We start from the raw sequence: 15,473 nt of genomic DNA, 5'->3' as shown, positions 1-15,473 counted from the left end.
TACAGTCAGTGTGTGTGGATGTGTGTCTAGTGTCTATGAGCTTTAAATCCTATCACTGGAATGGGGGGCGGGGTCACAGCACGTGATTGGTCCGTGCAAATGTAGGTCACCAACGAGGAAAACCATGCTGGCACCTTGTTACCACGGTAACCTGCATTTTCTTCCCAAACTAAAACACACACACACACAGAGAGAGCAAGAGAGAGAGAAAATACAAATGTTGCCCTTCCTTCCTGTATCCTTGAGCTGTCAGCAGCAAGATCATATCAGTAATTAGTGTGTGTGTGTGTGTGTGTTTAGCTGTCTGGCCTTTATTTTCACATGAATACACTATAAAATACAAGCAGCTGCACCTGTCTTCATTTATACAGACACGACAGATGCTTTGCAGGGGTTAAAATGGGATTTTGGTGGTGGCCAAACCCTATGATCTGATGGTGATCCTAATGCCCTAGGTGAGTTAAGACTTGACCTCTGACATATCAATCACCAAAAAAGTATTCCACCTAATTACCTATGTTGAAAAACAGCTTAAACAGGTCTCTGAGCCTGATCAGACTCATCTGTTAACTAGTTTTAAATGGGTTTTCACCAGCTTGGAGAGGCTGAGAGTCCAGATTAAACCAGCAAACCAGCTTAAAATGGCTTAATCGGTCTTTTACAGCAGGAAACATACATATATTCACTAGAAAGCTATAAAAATACACAATGTAAGCATACAAATATGTTGTAACATTTTTAATGTTGTTTAAAGGTGCACCATGCCATATGTTTTTTACATCTGCATGATAGAAACATTGGTAGCACTTTATAAAAAGGTTTAATTTGTTAACATGATTAAACAAAGAACAATGTCTAAGGCTTTTAACAATCTTTGTTAATGTTTTCAACATTTAATATTACATTTTAACATTATTTAATGCACTGTGAACTAATGCTACTGAAATATCCAATTCATATTTGCGTTAACTATGTTGTACTAATTCTGCAGTTAATTTATTCTGCAACTAAAAATAACCTATTCCATGACAAAACTTTTTAAACGTGAGTAAAAAATCTTTAGGTATAAAACTTTTTGCAAACTGAACAATTATTTAGTGCACCTTTATTAATCAGAGAGGTTGATGTAAAACTCACCTGATCTGTCTTGCATAGTTAAGCTCGATCTCGGTCCTTTCCTTCACAAATTTGGTGTATTTTTCCACAAAGTCGATTCCCCACTGTGTGTGCTTTTCCAGGTTATCAAACTGATCCTGAGAGGGAGAGAGACAGAGAGAAATGTGTTAAAATTGGGATAATAACATTTTTCAACACCTCGAATCAGTTGTTGAAATCAAAAAATGTAGCACACCAAATAAGGTTCACCAAAGAGGCAGAACAACAAACTGATGACAGCCGCCACTGCACGGGGTCACAAGCAAAGGCGTCATTCTTCTGAGGTCAACAGGAAGTGGACAGGAAGAGCCCATCCTTAAGCCACGGTCAAGCTAGACTTTGAGCACGCAAATTTGTGAATTATGTACAACATATAACGAATAATAATGAATCCAAAAAGCAAAAATAAACGATCTACTCCACTCTATGGCAAAAAAAGTTTAAGCCTTGGCTTATCGATCTTCTTTTGGTCACATATCTTCAAATTCACAGGTCAGAGTTCACTTTGGAAGGCGCAAAATGCAAAACTTCTTGGCATGAGCTTCAGTTTCTGGGCTCTAGCTATGGTATGCGTATGAATGGAAGTCAATGGAGTGAAAAGTGTAGTGTGACTGCTAAGTGATTGGGGGTTTTGGGGGAATTCGCAATCATGCACGCTCTTTGTATAGGGAGCGGCGGTTCTGAACGCACATTTTAAGGTAAGATAATCATCAATGACCAAATCTTCCGCCATCGTCCTGTCAGTCATCTCGCCTTACTCTCGTCACATGATCAGTGAAATCTGACTCCTGCTGTACTGTTCTGAGACTCTGCAGCTCGAGCTGTAAATAGAATAGACACTTTCAGTTTATAATTGTACCATTCACAGTCCAACTGAAGTAAATGGTGTTTATTTCTATAAAACAGCAAGACGACAGTGAGGGTGCTGTGGTGGGCAAGTGATGGAACTGACGTACGCCCGAACAACGTGTAACACAGTCAACACTACCGCAGCAAGCCTAGTTAAAGTACTGTGTCAAAAATAGTGAACTTTGTTATGAGTGAATATAATGTTTTTGTATTTTCACTTGATGTGCTGGAGTGATATTTCTACAGTACCAAGTGCAAACTGTATCAGATCTAAGAAATAAAGTTTTCATCTACTGCATCATGTTTTGAATGTTTCTGATGGTTACCTAACACAAAACCACAAGAAACCAGATTTATAGACTGAACGTTCCAAGTTAATACTGGAAGTGAATACAGGTGCTATTATGTTTCCAGGATGCGTAAATAATGATTCTTTTTTTTTTTTCAAATGTTATCAAACTACATTCAGAGGCAGTTGCACACATTACATTTGTAGTGTTGAAGTTAATGGGGCTGAAAGTTTTATTAATATCCTTATATGTTATGGTCATCAATAGGTGAATATCATGAAGGTATATGATGAGGTGTGTGTGTCAGGTTTTAACTTTTCTTTGCAGATGATTTCCGGTAAAACCTCTGTGCAACACACAAACACACACCACAAAATAAGTTCTACATTCAGACGCAATCCATATTTACACCTCAGCTAACACAGATCACATATTTTGAGACGTGTCAGGGTCAGTTTAAGAGCATGCTCAGTAAAATATTTAGACGTTATGCTAATTAAGCTCCACAACAACTACAGCAACTGATATAAAATCAGTAACCGATAAGAAAGAAATCCAATATAATACACTAACAATGTATGAAGCATATGTATTTAGATTGTGCAAAAACAACCTCCAAAAAACGCCACACAACAGGAAGTACTTTCCAATGTCCCTCTAAACTTTTTGAGAATCCTTTTCAATTACATTACCATGGAAAATAAAGATTCTATTTAGAATGAAAACTTATTAATAGCCTGATGTCATAAAAGAACCTGTTTAAGAACAAAGAACTTTATTTAATTCTTTAGAAAATCCATGTAATGAAAGCCCAGAAACCAAAACACTGCTTTAAAGAAGCTATAATGAAATAAAGAACTTAAGAAAACCAACTTAAGAATCCTGCGCAGCCAAAATGTGTCTTGATAACCAAACATTGCTTTGCCAAACCTAAGAACCTTTTAAAATCTGTTCACAATAAAATCAAATCATCAGAACTCTGCGTTGCACCTTAGACAGAAGCTACAATAAATAAAACAACAAAAGGGTACTGAAGTGACGCTTCAATCACCTTCGTTTGACTCCAGCATCCCCCCATTTTCTCTTCAACCATTGCGAAGTCTGAAGAATTTAGCCAGAATTCCACTCACACACTCCCTCCGTCCGTAGGAGCTTAAGATTCACAAAAACATTTCACTTTCCCCCTCTGAAAGAACACACTGCTGTTCAATTGCTGTTTGTGCAAAGCTTTCGCATGCATTCAGTCAGCAGACAGGATGAGCGCTCAAACCTCTGAGTGTGTTTTGTGTGCACAGGATGTAAATGTGGGTGATGATTTCAGTTTCTGCACTCCACATTAAAACTTCTGGTCAATTATTTAAAGGTGTAGTTCACCAAAAAAAAAGAAAATTTGGTTCTTTTTCTCATGTCGTTCCAAACCCATATGAATTTCTTTGGAGAATTTTTTCAGAAATCTTTACGCAGCCCTTTTCATATTATAGCAGCTGAAACCAAACCAAAATGAATTCAAAAGAAAAAAGTATTATAAATGTCCAGTTAAAGTAGTCCATATGACTTGCATGCTATATTCCATGTTTCTGAAGTAATATGTGTGAGGAACAAACCAAAATGTTGTACTTTTTTAAAAAATTTTGTACTGCATGAAAATTCTTCAAAAATACCAATGGAAAAAATAACAGCATTAGGGTTTGGAATTACATGAGGGTCAGTAAACAATAGGGGCTTTCGCACAGGAGGAACCTTTTCATAGTTCCTGTAACTATTGGTGGAAGAACCCACCTTTTTGTGTGTTTGTACCACAGGAACTGGGAAACATTTTAGGTCCTACTTCAGAGTAGGGTCTAACCCAGCACAATAGGAACCACCAGTGATGTAAATGTACATTGATTGCCCAAACGCATGCCATATGAAACATCGACACCCGCCATTTTCAAAAAGCCGTGTAAACACATAGTTTACATATACTTACTCCACAAACTAGGAAAACAGCGATAGATGGACCAACACCAAAGTCCAGGCACTTCTCAACAAGTCACAGAGTCCTTCATCCTCCAGTTGTTGACAATGCCATTCTTAAATGATGTTGCGGTCAGCCGGTGTCGTGGGAAATCGAGTTCCCCCCCAGGAATCGGGTCTCCTTTAGGACCCCAAGTGATCCCATTGGTTCAACTGACTTTTGATAGGTAGTATTTTTAGCACCTGATTATAATTCCTGCAAAATCATGTTATGCTTTATGTCGTTTAAAATGCATTATAATGTCTTTTAAGTTACACAGTTCATATACTAGTATATAACTGAAGCTATAGGTTGTGAAATCAAGCATTTCTCATTCTTATTATTTTTTAGTTTAGCTTATGTACTACCATAGCATACATCTACCTGATTTGCCTGATAGCTAGGATTATATTATATTAGGTGTTTTTTGCTTCCGATATAGTTCCCAATTACATGTTTCAAATTAATGATGTTTGTCTGTACTTAGCATGACAAATAATTTATTAAAATTTATAATAGTAATATTATATACTATACTACATTGCTATTATTGTGTAAAATTAATATAAAATTACTTTTACAGATCATAGTATGTTGCATCAATCCTTATCCTTTTTTTAAAAAAGTAAATTTTTAGGCATGATTGTGTTTTCAGTTTTATTATGCAATACATATGCATTGATTATATATTTCAAGCATGTTGTTTGTGCACTTAATATAATAAACATCATACAATAATGAAATACGTTATAATTAGTCAAGACATCATGATAACAACTTTTGATTAAGCATTACTGCCTGGGTCCTAAAGGAGACCCAGGCAGGGGGGACTCGATTACTCATGACACCGGCTTATTTCAGAGATCCTACTTCCAGTGCGAATGCAACCAGGAAAATGGCCCAAGGGTGAATTTAGTTATTGGGGGACTGCCCTGATGGCTAGTTCCTATAACTGAGTTTCTATACTACCCTGTGCGAAAGCCCCTAATAACTGAATTTTCATTTTTGGTGAGCTATTCCATTATGGCTATTAAACTAGCAATGGAAGAATACAGCTAAGAAACACACACAGTGCCAAAGTCCCCTGTCAGCATCTGGGTAATTCAAATGACCTAATACGATTAGCCAGCCTCATTTAAACACAGATCACCTCCTCTTACACAACCCAGTCTTTAGTACACACTGCAGAGACAAGAAACACTACAGGAACAGCAGAACCCCAGCAGCCGAAGGTTTAAAGAAAGAAAATTGAAAATCCGCTGTGTGATCCTATATAGACTTGTGGTTTTGATCAGTGAGACGGCGTATTATGCAATAAACGGATGCTTGGGCGTCATTTTCAGCAATGCAAAGTGGCTGTATGAAACTTCCTATCTTAATTCTTGCCTTCAGATTTGAAAAAGTTCTATTTCCTAAGTGGAATAACCATGGTTACTAAACAGACAGGATACAATTCTATGTTAGGATGTAATACTGACCCTGCTGTCTAAACAAGTGCATGCATTTTCTATTTCTTTTCTATTTCTTTCAAGATGCACCCAGAAGTGAAGACGCATTATGTTGCCATTCATGTGGGCAGGTTTTGCAATTCTCAAGAGAGACCATCTTTAAAAAGAAAACATCAAAACTTGACATCAGCTTATAGGGACATCCCCACATGGAAATCTTCTTCATAGAGGGACTAAATAATGTGTTATTTTTCATCTAAAAATAGTAGGTATGCACTTTTGGCTCAGTTGTTTTAACATTGAAGTGAAAGTTAGGGTTTGCATCATCCAATTTACATGTGCAGTTACTTATTTAGCAGACAACTTAGAAATGAAGAAGACTACAACAAAAGTGATTTATCCATGAAAAAGTACAACAAAAAGTAAACATGTTAAAAAATAATTGGTTTTTAAGGTTTAGTTGATATCACACTTAGTACTGATAGAGATACAGTTAAACATCACTATTAAACAACAACCCAAATAATTTCACTGAATAAAACAATAAATATAATCACAAACTGTATCAAATTTGGTAATGGTTCCATTTTTTAACATTAGCTAACAATGAAAAATACTGCTAAAGCATTTCTTAAGATTAATGTTAATATCAACATTTACTAATAAGTTATTAAAATATGTTAATATTATTTAATGGACATGAACTAATATGAAATAACAATGAACAGTTGTATTTTTATGTTAACAAAGATTTATAAATACTGTAACAAATGTATGATTCCTTGTTAGTTAATGCATCCCAACTAATGGGACCTTATTGTAATTTTTTTTTTTAAATATATACGTTTCCTTTTAAAACACGACATAACATGATATTTGGTGTAGTAATGCCGCACAAAAGCATTAGCATAATTCATTTACCCTCTGAGTCGACAATATTTTAGTCCACATTGCTCTGAATGATGGAGTGGCCCCCATGTCCACTGCTCTCAAGAGAGTTTCCACCAACTCCTTAAGTCAGGACTGAGCCAGAACCGCCTGTCCGATTCAAAGTCAAAGCAGTATCGGTCAATCCACCTGCACAATTCTCCAGTCGAAACCAGTCTGTCTGCCTGTTCCAGTATGATAATGGTGGATTATAATCCAGATACTGTCTTTATCCACAGATTAAATCCCTCAAACCAGCATAAAGCAGATATATTGCACATCTGGAGCTGATCCAATGAGCGTCTGGGCACCAGATTTACAGTAGTTCTACTATTTTACTCAAGTCCAGATATTAGCAATGACCAACGAGCACCAGATAGATACAACACAGCCTCGTAAGTGAATTTCACAGTTCCTGGTGGCAAATTTACATTCATATTTACATCCTAGCAGTTAGCAGAACTTTCTATTTAAAGCAACATACAAATGAGGAACATGTTGACAACAGGCAGATAGAATTTGGGTTCTATAAGCATTTCCATTTTGGTTGTGCAAAGTTAAAAAAAAATACACAGTTTTCTTAATGTAACAAACATTTTAAGATTCTAGGAACATTGATTTGTAATGGTCCAGTTGCAAAATTGTGTTTAATGTATAAATATACAATTTCATAAAAAAATGCACATTTACAAAGATGGAAAAAACTGGAAAATGTATAAAACACTATAATAATGTATTGGATGGAACATAGTAGGTAAAGCAGTATTTTATACATTTTAAGTTCTTGCAATGTTTTGTGTTTTTTAATATTATGCTCTCTTAACATGACAAGTGATTTTTTTAACATGGCATGTCAAATATTGGGGCTCGGCATCTAGTGGTGAGGTTGCGAATTGCAATATAGAGAAGCTACGGTGGCCAACACAGGACAAATATGATGTTATCTGAGACTGAAGAGACTAGCCAGTCAAGCAAATGCGCTCTGTAGAGCAGTTTGTCCACTTAGGGCTACTGTAGAAACATGCCGCAAAATGGCGATTTAACATGTAAGGGGACTTGTGATGTATGTAGACAGAAATTGCTCATTCTAAGGTAGAAAAAGCATAATGGTTCATTATGTAAGGTCTTTATACACCACTGAAAACATAGTTATGTATACTAGATTGTTTTTCTGTTAATAGATCCTCCTACAATTTCCACACCGCACCTTTAAAACATGCAGAAAGAATTTCTGTGTAAACTATAAATTGTTGCACTGAATTTAATATAACAATTTAAGATTGTAAGTGACAATAATACTGCAACTCTTTCCCCGCCATTGACAGAATTTTCCTGCAATCCATGTTTTGATTGTTATACAGTAGGGGGCACCCTACTGAAAGAGTGCAGAATCTGCGAATCCAAAAACAAGCGAAAAAGAAGCAGAAACAAGTGATAGAAGCATTGCTTACACTCATGTAAAATAACATGATCATCAAATATTAAGCAGAATAATCAAAACTGTAACGTTACCAAATGAAATGTTGAACCCACAAACAGGTATAGGACTGTAGTCTTTGACAAAAATGCAATTTTCCCAGCTTTTTTTTCTTGTTTTTATGAAACTTGCCTACATTCAAGTGTTGATAAAAAGAATGCATGAAGCACAAAAAATGGGTTTTTGATATATGTTCAGGTATTCATACAATAAAAAATATTCCGGGGACATGAAAGTTTTGTGAAAATGATAAAAAATGCTGGAGCTGGCTGGCAACTCCAGTAAAAGAACACTAAAAACATGTTTTCCAAGCACTGTGAGAACATTAATCAAAATACTATTAACATCATATGTGGCTAACGTTTGTTCCTAACAATTACACAATGTTTGTATTATGAAGTTCTCCTTTAGATGGAGAACAAGCATACACTCCCAACAACAGAGGTGATGGAGTCATTATGTCCAGCAGTGACAACGTCTGCAATAACATCCCGCCGTGCACAGCGAGTTGGTGTGGATTAATGAGGGTCACGAATGGTCACCAGCTGACCCTGAACAGAGACCGAACATATTGCAGAGCACCTGCATCCGCTATGAACGAGTCTACTGGATGGAAACGAGGAATCAGGGAGAGGTTCAGCACACATACACACTCGACCGTAGGCGTCTGAGCTGCACGCGTGTAAAAATCAAAGCCATGCCAGGTGGTGACTGAGCAACTGGAGGAAAATATGGAGAGAATGACTCAGAGAGAGGGAAAGAAAGGAATTTAAAAGACGTCTGATATTCAAAACCCCTCACAAGCACACTTTCATGCATAAACATACCTGAAAGGTTAGCTGTCACAGACATGAGGGGAGTAAATGATGACAGAATTTTCATTTTAAGCTTTAAATGCACACATGCACTCTTATAATCAATGTGATGATGTCATCATGGATTCTGAATCAAAAAATGAGGTCATACTCTATATATGGAAGAAACATCCATTTCTCATAATAATTATTCTCATGTGCATGGTAGAATGGTGTAATTCAGGCTGAAATAAAACACACAACTGCATAAAAACACGAGCATGAGAATAGCCGTATGGCGTGTATTTCATCATCCAGAAACACATGCACACACGCCTCCTCTCTCGCTATAAATAGGCATTGTGTGCTCTGATGGGACACAGAGAAATCCTAGAGTTCACTCGTCTCTCATGAACTCATTAAATCCAAGGACTCCAAAAAGCAGAGCACTAGTCAGACACTGAGATCCTGTCTGTAAATACAGTACAGTCTGACAACAATCACTATTACTAGTGCTAGAGGTACTTTGGTGGAAAATGTACATTTTTGCATTGGTTATTCTCTCAACATTTCTGAAATCAGTAAATGTGTTTTTAATTTACCCTCCTGGTATGAACTCAGCAAACTCTCAACATGATTCACTCACGATGCTTGTGAAATCTGGCCTTAATTTAGCCGGAGAGGACGTGCTTCATCAGGCTTCTGCTTTATTACTTTGGGACAGTCCAATTAACTATGATGCTAATGAAGAACACATCACAGAGAGAGAGGGAATGCTAAATATATCACTGATGGAGACTTTCTGAACCTGCACACATCTGAACTGGAGCTGAATGCATGATCCCAACCTACTGACCTCAGATCAGTCTGCTGCTTAGTATCAGGTGAAATATGGTTAACAAGAACAGGGTGATTCTTCTAAAATGGATAAAGCATGCACAAGCCCATGATTATATTGAGATTACAGTTTTATTGCTGGTTTAAAACAGTTTATTCAGGCCTGATCTCTTAATAAACTGGTCACATATGTTTGCATACACAAAAAGATGCTACTGACACATATATAAGCACTGATGAGACACACTTTTGTGTATGTGTACAGGTGTATGCCAAACATGAACAGGTGTCAGTGCTACAGCCAGATCATAAATGTATTTGGTTAATACAGAACATATAACAAATGAGATTCTTGAAGGTCACTGGGGACGATCTAGGGTCATATTAAATGCAACACAGCAACTGAATCCCTTCAGGAATCCCTCGAGTACGAGGCTGCTCATTACATGGACACTTCTAGGAAGTTAAGATAAAAATAAAATATACATTGAAGGGTACATACATGGTCACTTCAAGGAAGTTAAAAAAATAAAAATATTTATTATTTTATTTTATGTTATTTTTTAACATCCTAGAAGTATTAATTAAATGTACCATTCACTAAATATTTTATTTTTGTTTTTCATTTTAGGTTAAAGTTAACCAAACCTAAAATTAAAAAAAAAAAAAATATATATATATATATATATATATATATATATATATATATAGGAATGGTACATATGATAGTCACTTCTAGAAAATGAATATATAAAAAATAAAAATAAAATAAAATAAAATAAAATAAAATAAAATAAAATAAAATAAAATAAAATAAAATAAAATAAAATAAAATAAAATAAAATAAAATAAAATAAAATAAAATAAAATAAAATAAAATAAAATACTGATATGAAATAAATTGATGGTCACTTCTAGGAAGTTAATAAATAAAATAAAATAATATGAAATAAAACAAAATAAAATAGTGATATGATGTAAATACTGATATGAAATAAAAAGATGGTCACTTTTAGGAAGTAAATCTTTAAAATAAATAAAATAAAGTAAGATATATAGTGAAGGGTACATAATGATGGTAACTTCTAGGAAGTAATAAAATAAAATAAAATAAAATAAAATAAAATAAAATAAAATAAAATAAAATAAAATAAAATAAAATAAAATAAAATAAAATAAAATAAAATAAAATAAAATAAGTGAAGGGCACATATAATAGTGAAGGGCACATATCCAGGAAATTAAGTAATAATAATAATAATAATAATAATAAAGGGGAATTTACCCATAGTCTGCTCATTAGGAAACAGGAAACGTCTATGTGACACCTGCAGTTCCACTGCAGCCTCTTGGAGCAGTAGAGAATAACTTGTGTCATCACTGAACTGTCAATCAACCAAAAAGTCTCTGATGTGAACTTGTGATTAAATTACCAACATACCAAAAGTTCCCAAAACTCCAAACACACATGCACACACACACAGGCACACACAAAACAAGAGTTCTGTTTTGTTCATCAATCCCCCAAAATTCCCCTAAAAAAACCTCATATACAGAGTCTGATTCACCCAGGTATACAAATTACTAATAAAAAAACGCTTCAAGGGAGCAAAAAGTGAACAGCGTGAATGCACTTATCATCATATGTAAAGGCTGTTTCACAATCATCCAACAATACCAATGTGGTTAAAAAAATGTTCTTCATTTTTGCATGCAACCCTTACAACCACCTTATAACAAATACCCTATAACATCACTATCTCTCCTGAATGTTCTAGTCAGAATTAAATATTATCATATGTTAAATTAAATAATTTATCAAAAAATCTTAATTTGTGTTCCAAAGTTGAAGGTCTTACAGGTTTGGGATGACATAAGGACGAGTAATTAATGACAGAAATTTCATTTTTGGGTGAACTACTACTTTAGTTTTTTGCCTCTGAGGAAAGTTCAAATAACATTCAGCAGAATCCTGCTGACCTAAAAACAGCTGACACAGGAAGTGGCTTTGAGAAGGTGAGAAGTAGTGTAGTGACGGATGGGCTCTTTAACACACGGGGTCAGTGTGATGATCTTATTAGTGCCTTTTGCTCAACAAACATGAATGATACCTCAAATACCAAATACCATGGCCTGTTGAGAAGTTAGTCTATTTAGTCTTGACACTTGCATGCACATGCACACATTAGCTATGTTTACATGCACCAAATAATCCATTTGATGGCTCAATTGGATTGAAAAGCCTTCAGGTAAACACCTCAATCGTTCTCACTGAGCTTGATCTAAATTCAATTTCTGGTTAAAACAGGTCAACAGGAGTCCGAACTACGGATGTCAATAAATTCCCATAATCGATCATTGTTTAAATTAACAATCAATTAACCAGCTAATTATTAACCTTAAAGGTTTAGTTCACCCATAAATGAAAATTGTCATTAATTACTCACCCTCATGTCGTTCCACACCCATAAGCCCTTTGTTCATCTTCAGAACACAAATTACTATTTTTGATGAAATCCGATGGCTCAGTGAGGCCTTTATTGACAGCAAGATCATTTAAATTTTCAAACGCCTAGAAAGCTACTAAAGACATATTTAAAACAGTTCATGTGACTACAGTGGTTCAACCTTAATGTTATGAAGGCGAATGCCAGAAAAATAAAATAACAACTTTATCCAATAATATCTAGTGATGGGTGATTTCAAAACACTGCTTCATGAAGCTTCGAAGCTTTACGAATCTTTTGTTTCAAATCAGTGGTTCAGAGCGTCCATCAAACTGACGTGAACCATTGAAATTTCATGATCATGACGCAGTATTTTCCAACATTATTTAGAAGTTCAATCAATAGAAACCAGATCTCAGGTGTGGTGGGTGGGTATAGTGGGTAGGGACAATGTGTAGTGACCAATCAGACACTGTTTTACAGCTGGAGCGCCCTTGGATTGGTTTGACCGGTCAGAATTACAGGTCTTGATCTCCATGTGCCTTAGAATAGGAGCTAAAACAGCACAGAAAGATTATCACTCATCAACCAGGATCTTATTAGTTGTTATTTATTTAATGTACTTTTGTAGTGGCATTTACACAAGTAGCTCTTATGTTCAGTAAAATCGCTAATTTGGAGGGTTTTTTTGGAGCCTTGGATAATTATGTTTCAAAATAAACAGCTACCCTACCTAATCTATTGCATGGCTTAAAGACATTAATACATATGTAACTACGGGGTGCTCATTCTTTTTTCCTTAACGTTATTACCAGTTTCAATGCCCAAAAAAGGTAGTAAAGACATTGTTAAAACAGTCCATGTGACTACAGTGGTTCAACTTTAATGTTATGAAGTGATGAGAATATTTTTACGCTGTTTATGTTATAAACTTCCGGGTTCAACGTCAAAACGCCGGCTCAGTATTGGCCGATGCTGTACTGTTTTGTTTTTGCGCACAAAAAGTATTCTTGTCACTTCATAACATTAAGGTTGAACCACTGTAGTCACATGGACTATTTCAACGATGTCTTTACTACCTTTCTGGGCCTTGAAAATGGTAATAACATTGCAGTCTATCGGAGGCTAGAAAGCTCACAGATTTCATCAAAAAATCTTCATTTGTGTTCCAAAGGATTTGGAATGACATAAGGGTGAGTAAATGACAGAAATTTCATTTTTGGGTGAACTAACCCTTTAAGCAAGTAAATGCACAGTGCCATGATGCATATGTTTGCATTTATGTCTTACGAACATCTGTATATTTCATTCTTTATTCTTAGTAACTTTTCAGTGAAGGAGAATATTTACTAAATACTTGCATAACAATCTTTTTAGATATGTCATTAAGGCAAAAATGACAATTATTCTCACTGTATAATTATCACCATGCAGAACTTTGAACTGCACATGCAAACAAATATATACGTATATGAGATTGAAATGTTTAGGGTTTGTATAAACAGAACTTTCAGAATCTGAAATCAGACTGGATTGAATTGCATGTAAACACGTCTATTGTGCATTATGAGTGGTGGGTTTTTTAATCATCATGAGATGTTTTGAGGTTATGCTTATTGTGGAAAATAGATTCATCTCTCTCTTTGTTCAATAGCCTCTGTTCATTGTGGCTGGTGCTCGTAGGCGGCTTGCATTCAGGGAGAAATATTTGTGTGAGATGTCGAGCAGTTTGTGTGCGATTCTATGTGTGTGTGTGTGTGTGTGTGTGTGTGTGTGTGTGTGTGTTTGTGTGAATGCCAATCCATTGGTCTTTCACACAGGGTCTTTGTGCTGCAGAAAAAGGCAGAACAGAGCTACTGTAACCTCTTAGTCATGATACACAGAAGGGTCACACACACACACACACACACACACACTTGGATGGTCCTATCACCAACATTTGTCTTTGTGTCATGAAAGCGTCCAACATGAACTTAAACGTCTTCACTTTGCACAGTAGTGCATCATAACAAGTACACTCCTCTGAAACATCCCGTCGATTTAAAACGCCCAAGAGAACATCAGCACAACCGCTCCATAAACACTGCTTGCATCATAAATCTCTACTGCTAACAAGAAAATCCCTTTCCGTTTCTGAGAAACATACACAAACACACAACACAACGAAAAACTGTGAGCTTTTAGACTTCTGAATTTCCCGCTATATGTGTGTGTACATTAGCGCATTGCGATTTGGTTGCTGGGGTGATCTGAGTGGTTGTTAGTGTGTTGCTATGTGGTTGCTTGGGTGACCTGAGTGTTCGATAGTGCGTTGCCATGCAGTTGCTGGGGTGATATGAGTCGTTGATAGCGCATTGCAATGCGGTTGCTGGTGTGATCTAAGTGGTTGTTAGTATGTTACTATGCGGTTGCTTGGATGATGTGACTGGCTGTTAGTGTGTTGCTATGCGGTTGTTGGGGTGATCTAAGTGGTTGTTAGTGTGTTACTATGCGGTTGCTTGGATGATGTGACTGGCTGTTAGTGTGTTGCTATGCGGTTGCTGGGGCGATCTGAGTGTTCGATAGCAAGTTGCTATGTGGTTGCTGGTGTGATCTAAGTGGTTGTTAGTATGTTACTATGCGGTTGCTTGGATGATGTGACTGGCTGTTAGTGTGTTGCTATGCGGTTGTTGGGGTGATCTAAGTGGTTGTTAATTTGTTGCTATGTGGTTGCTGGGGTGATCTGAGTGCTTGATAGGCCATTGCTATGCGGTTGTTGGGGTGATCTAAGTGTTCGACAGCGCGTTGCTATGCAGTTGCTTGGGTGATCTGATTGGTTGTTACTAGTGTGTTGGCATATGGTTGTTGGGGTGATCTGAGTATCTTTTAGTTCTTTACTATGTAGTTGCTGGGATGATCTGAATGGTTGTTAGTGTGTTGCTATGTAGTTGCTGGGATGATCTGAATGGTTGTTAGTGTGTTGCTATGTGGTTGCTGGGGTGATCTAAGTGCTTGATAGGGCGTTGCTATGTGGTTGCTGGGGTGATCTAAGTGGTTGTTAGTGTGTTGCTATGTGGTTGCTAGGGTGATCTGGGTGGTTGTAGGAAATTGTTTTTGGTATGTACTATTCGGGTGCTAGAGTGTTTTAGATGGTTTCCATGCTGTTCTGGGTGGTTGCTAGGGTTTCTCTAACTGTATTTGAGAGAGCTAAAGAGAGAACAGCATTATATTTCTACACATCTAGCAGCTTCAGTTCTCAAAAAAAAAAAGAAAA

At 36.2% G+C, this 15,473-nt stretch overlaps 1 protein-coding gene across 13 annotated transcripts in view; it reads right to left on the bottom strand.

Moving 5' to 3' along the window:
• fnbp1b (formin binding protein 1b) overlaps positions 1-15,473 on the bottom strand; it is a 102,403-nt gene that overhangs the window by 59,101 nt on the left and 27,829 nt on the right. For 12 of the 13 annotated variants that reach the window (XM_067375790.1, XM_067375788.1, XM_067375784.1 and 9 more), the window contains exon 2: positions 1,138-1,253. In XM_067375790.1, coding sequence (XP_067231891.1) covers positions 1,138-1,253 — 116 coding nt within the window. Of the gene's footprint in view, positions 1-1,137; positions 1,254-3,345; positions 3,558-15,473 lie in introns of those variants that run through there. The other variant, XM_067375787.1, reaches the window with a different exon arrangement.

This window comes from Chanodichthys erythropterus, chromosome 22 (genome assembly GCF_024489055.1).
Source record: "Chanodichthys erythropterus isolate Z2021 chromosome 22, ASM2448905v1, whole genome shotgun sequence".
In the NCBI taxonomy this organism is placed as follows: Eukaryota; Metazoa; Chordata; class Actinopteri; order Cypriniformes; family Xenocyprididae; genus Chanodichthys; species Chanodichthys erythropterus.
Note: the sequence above shows the minus strand (reverse complement) of the source record. Positions and strands in the feature narration are given on the sequence as shown.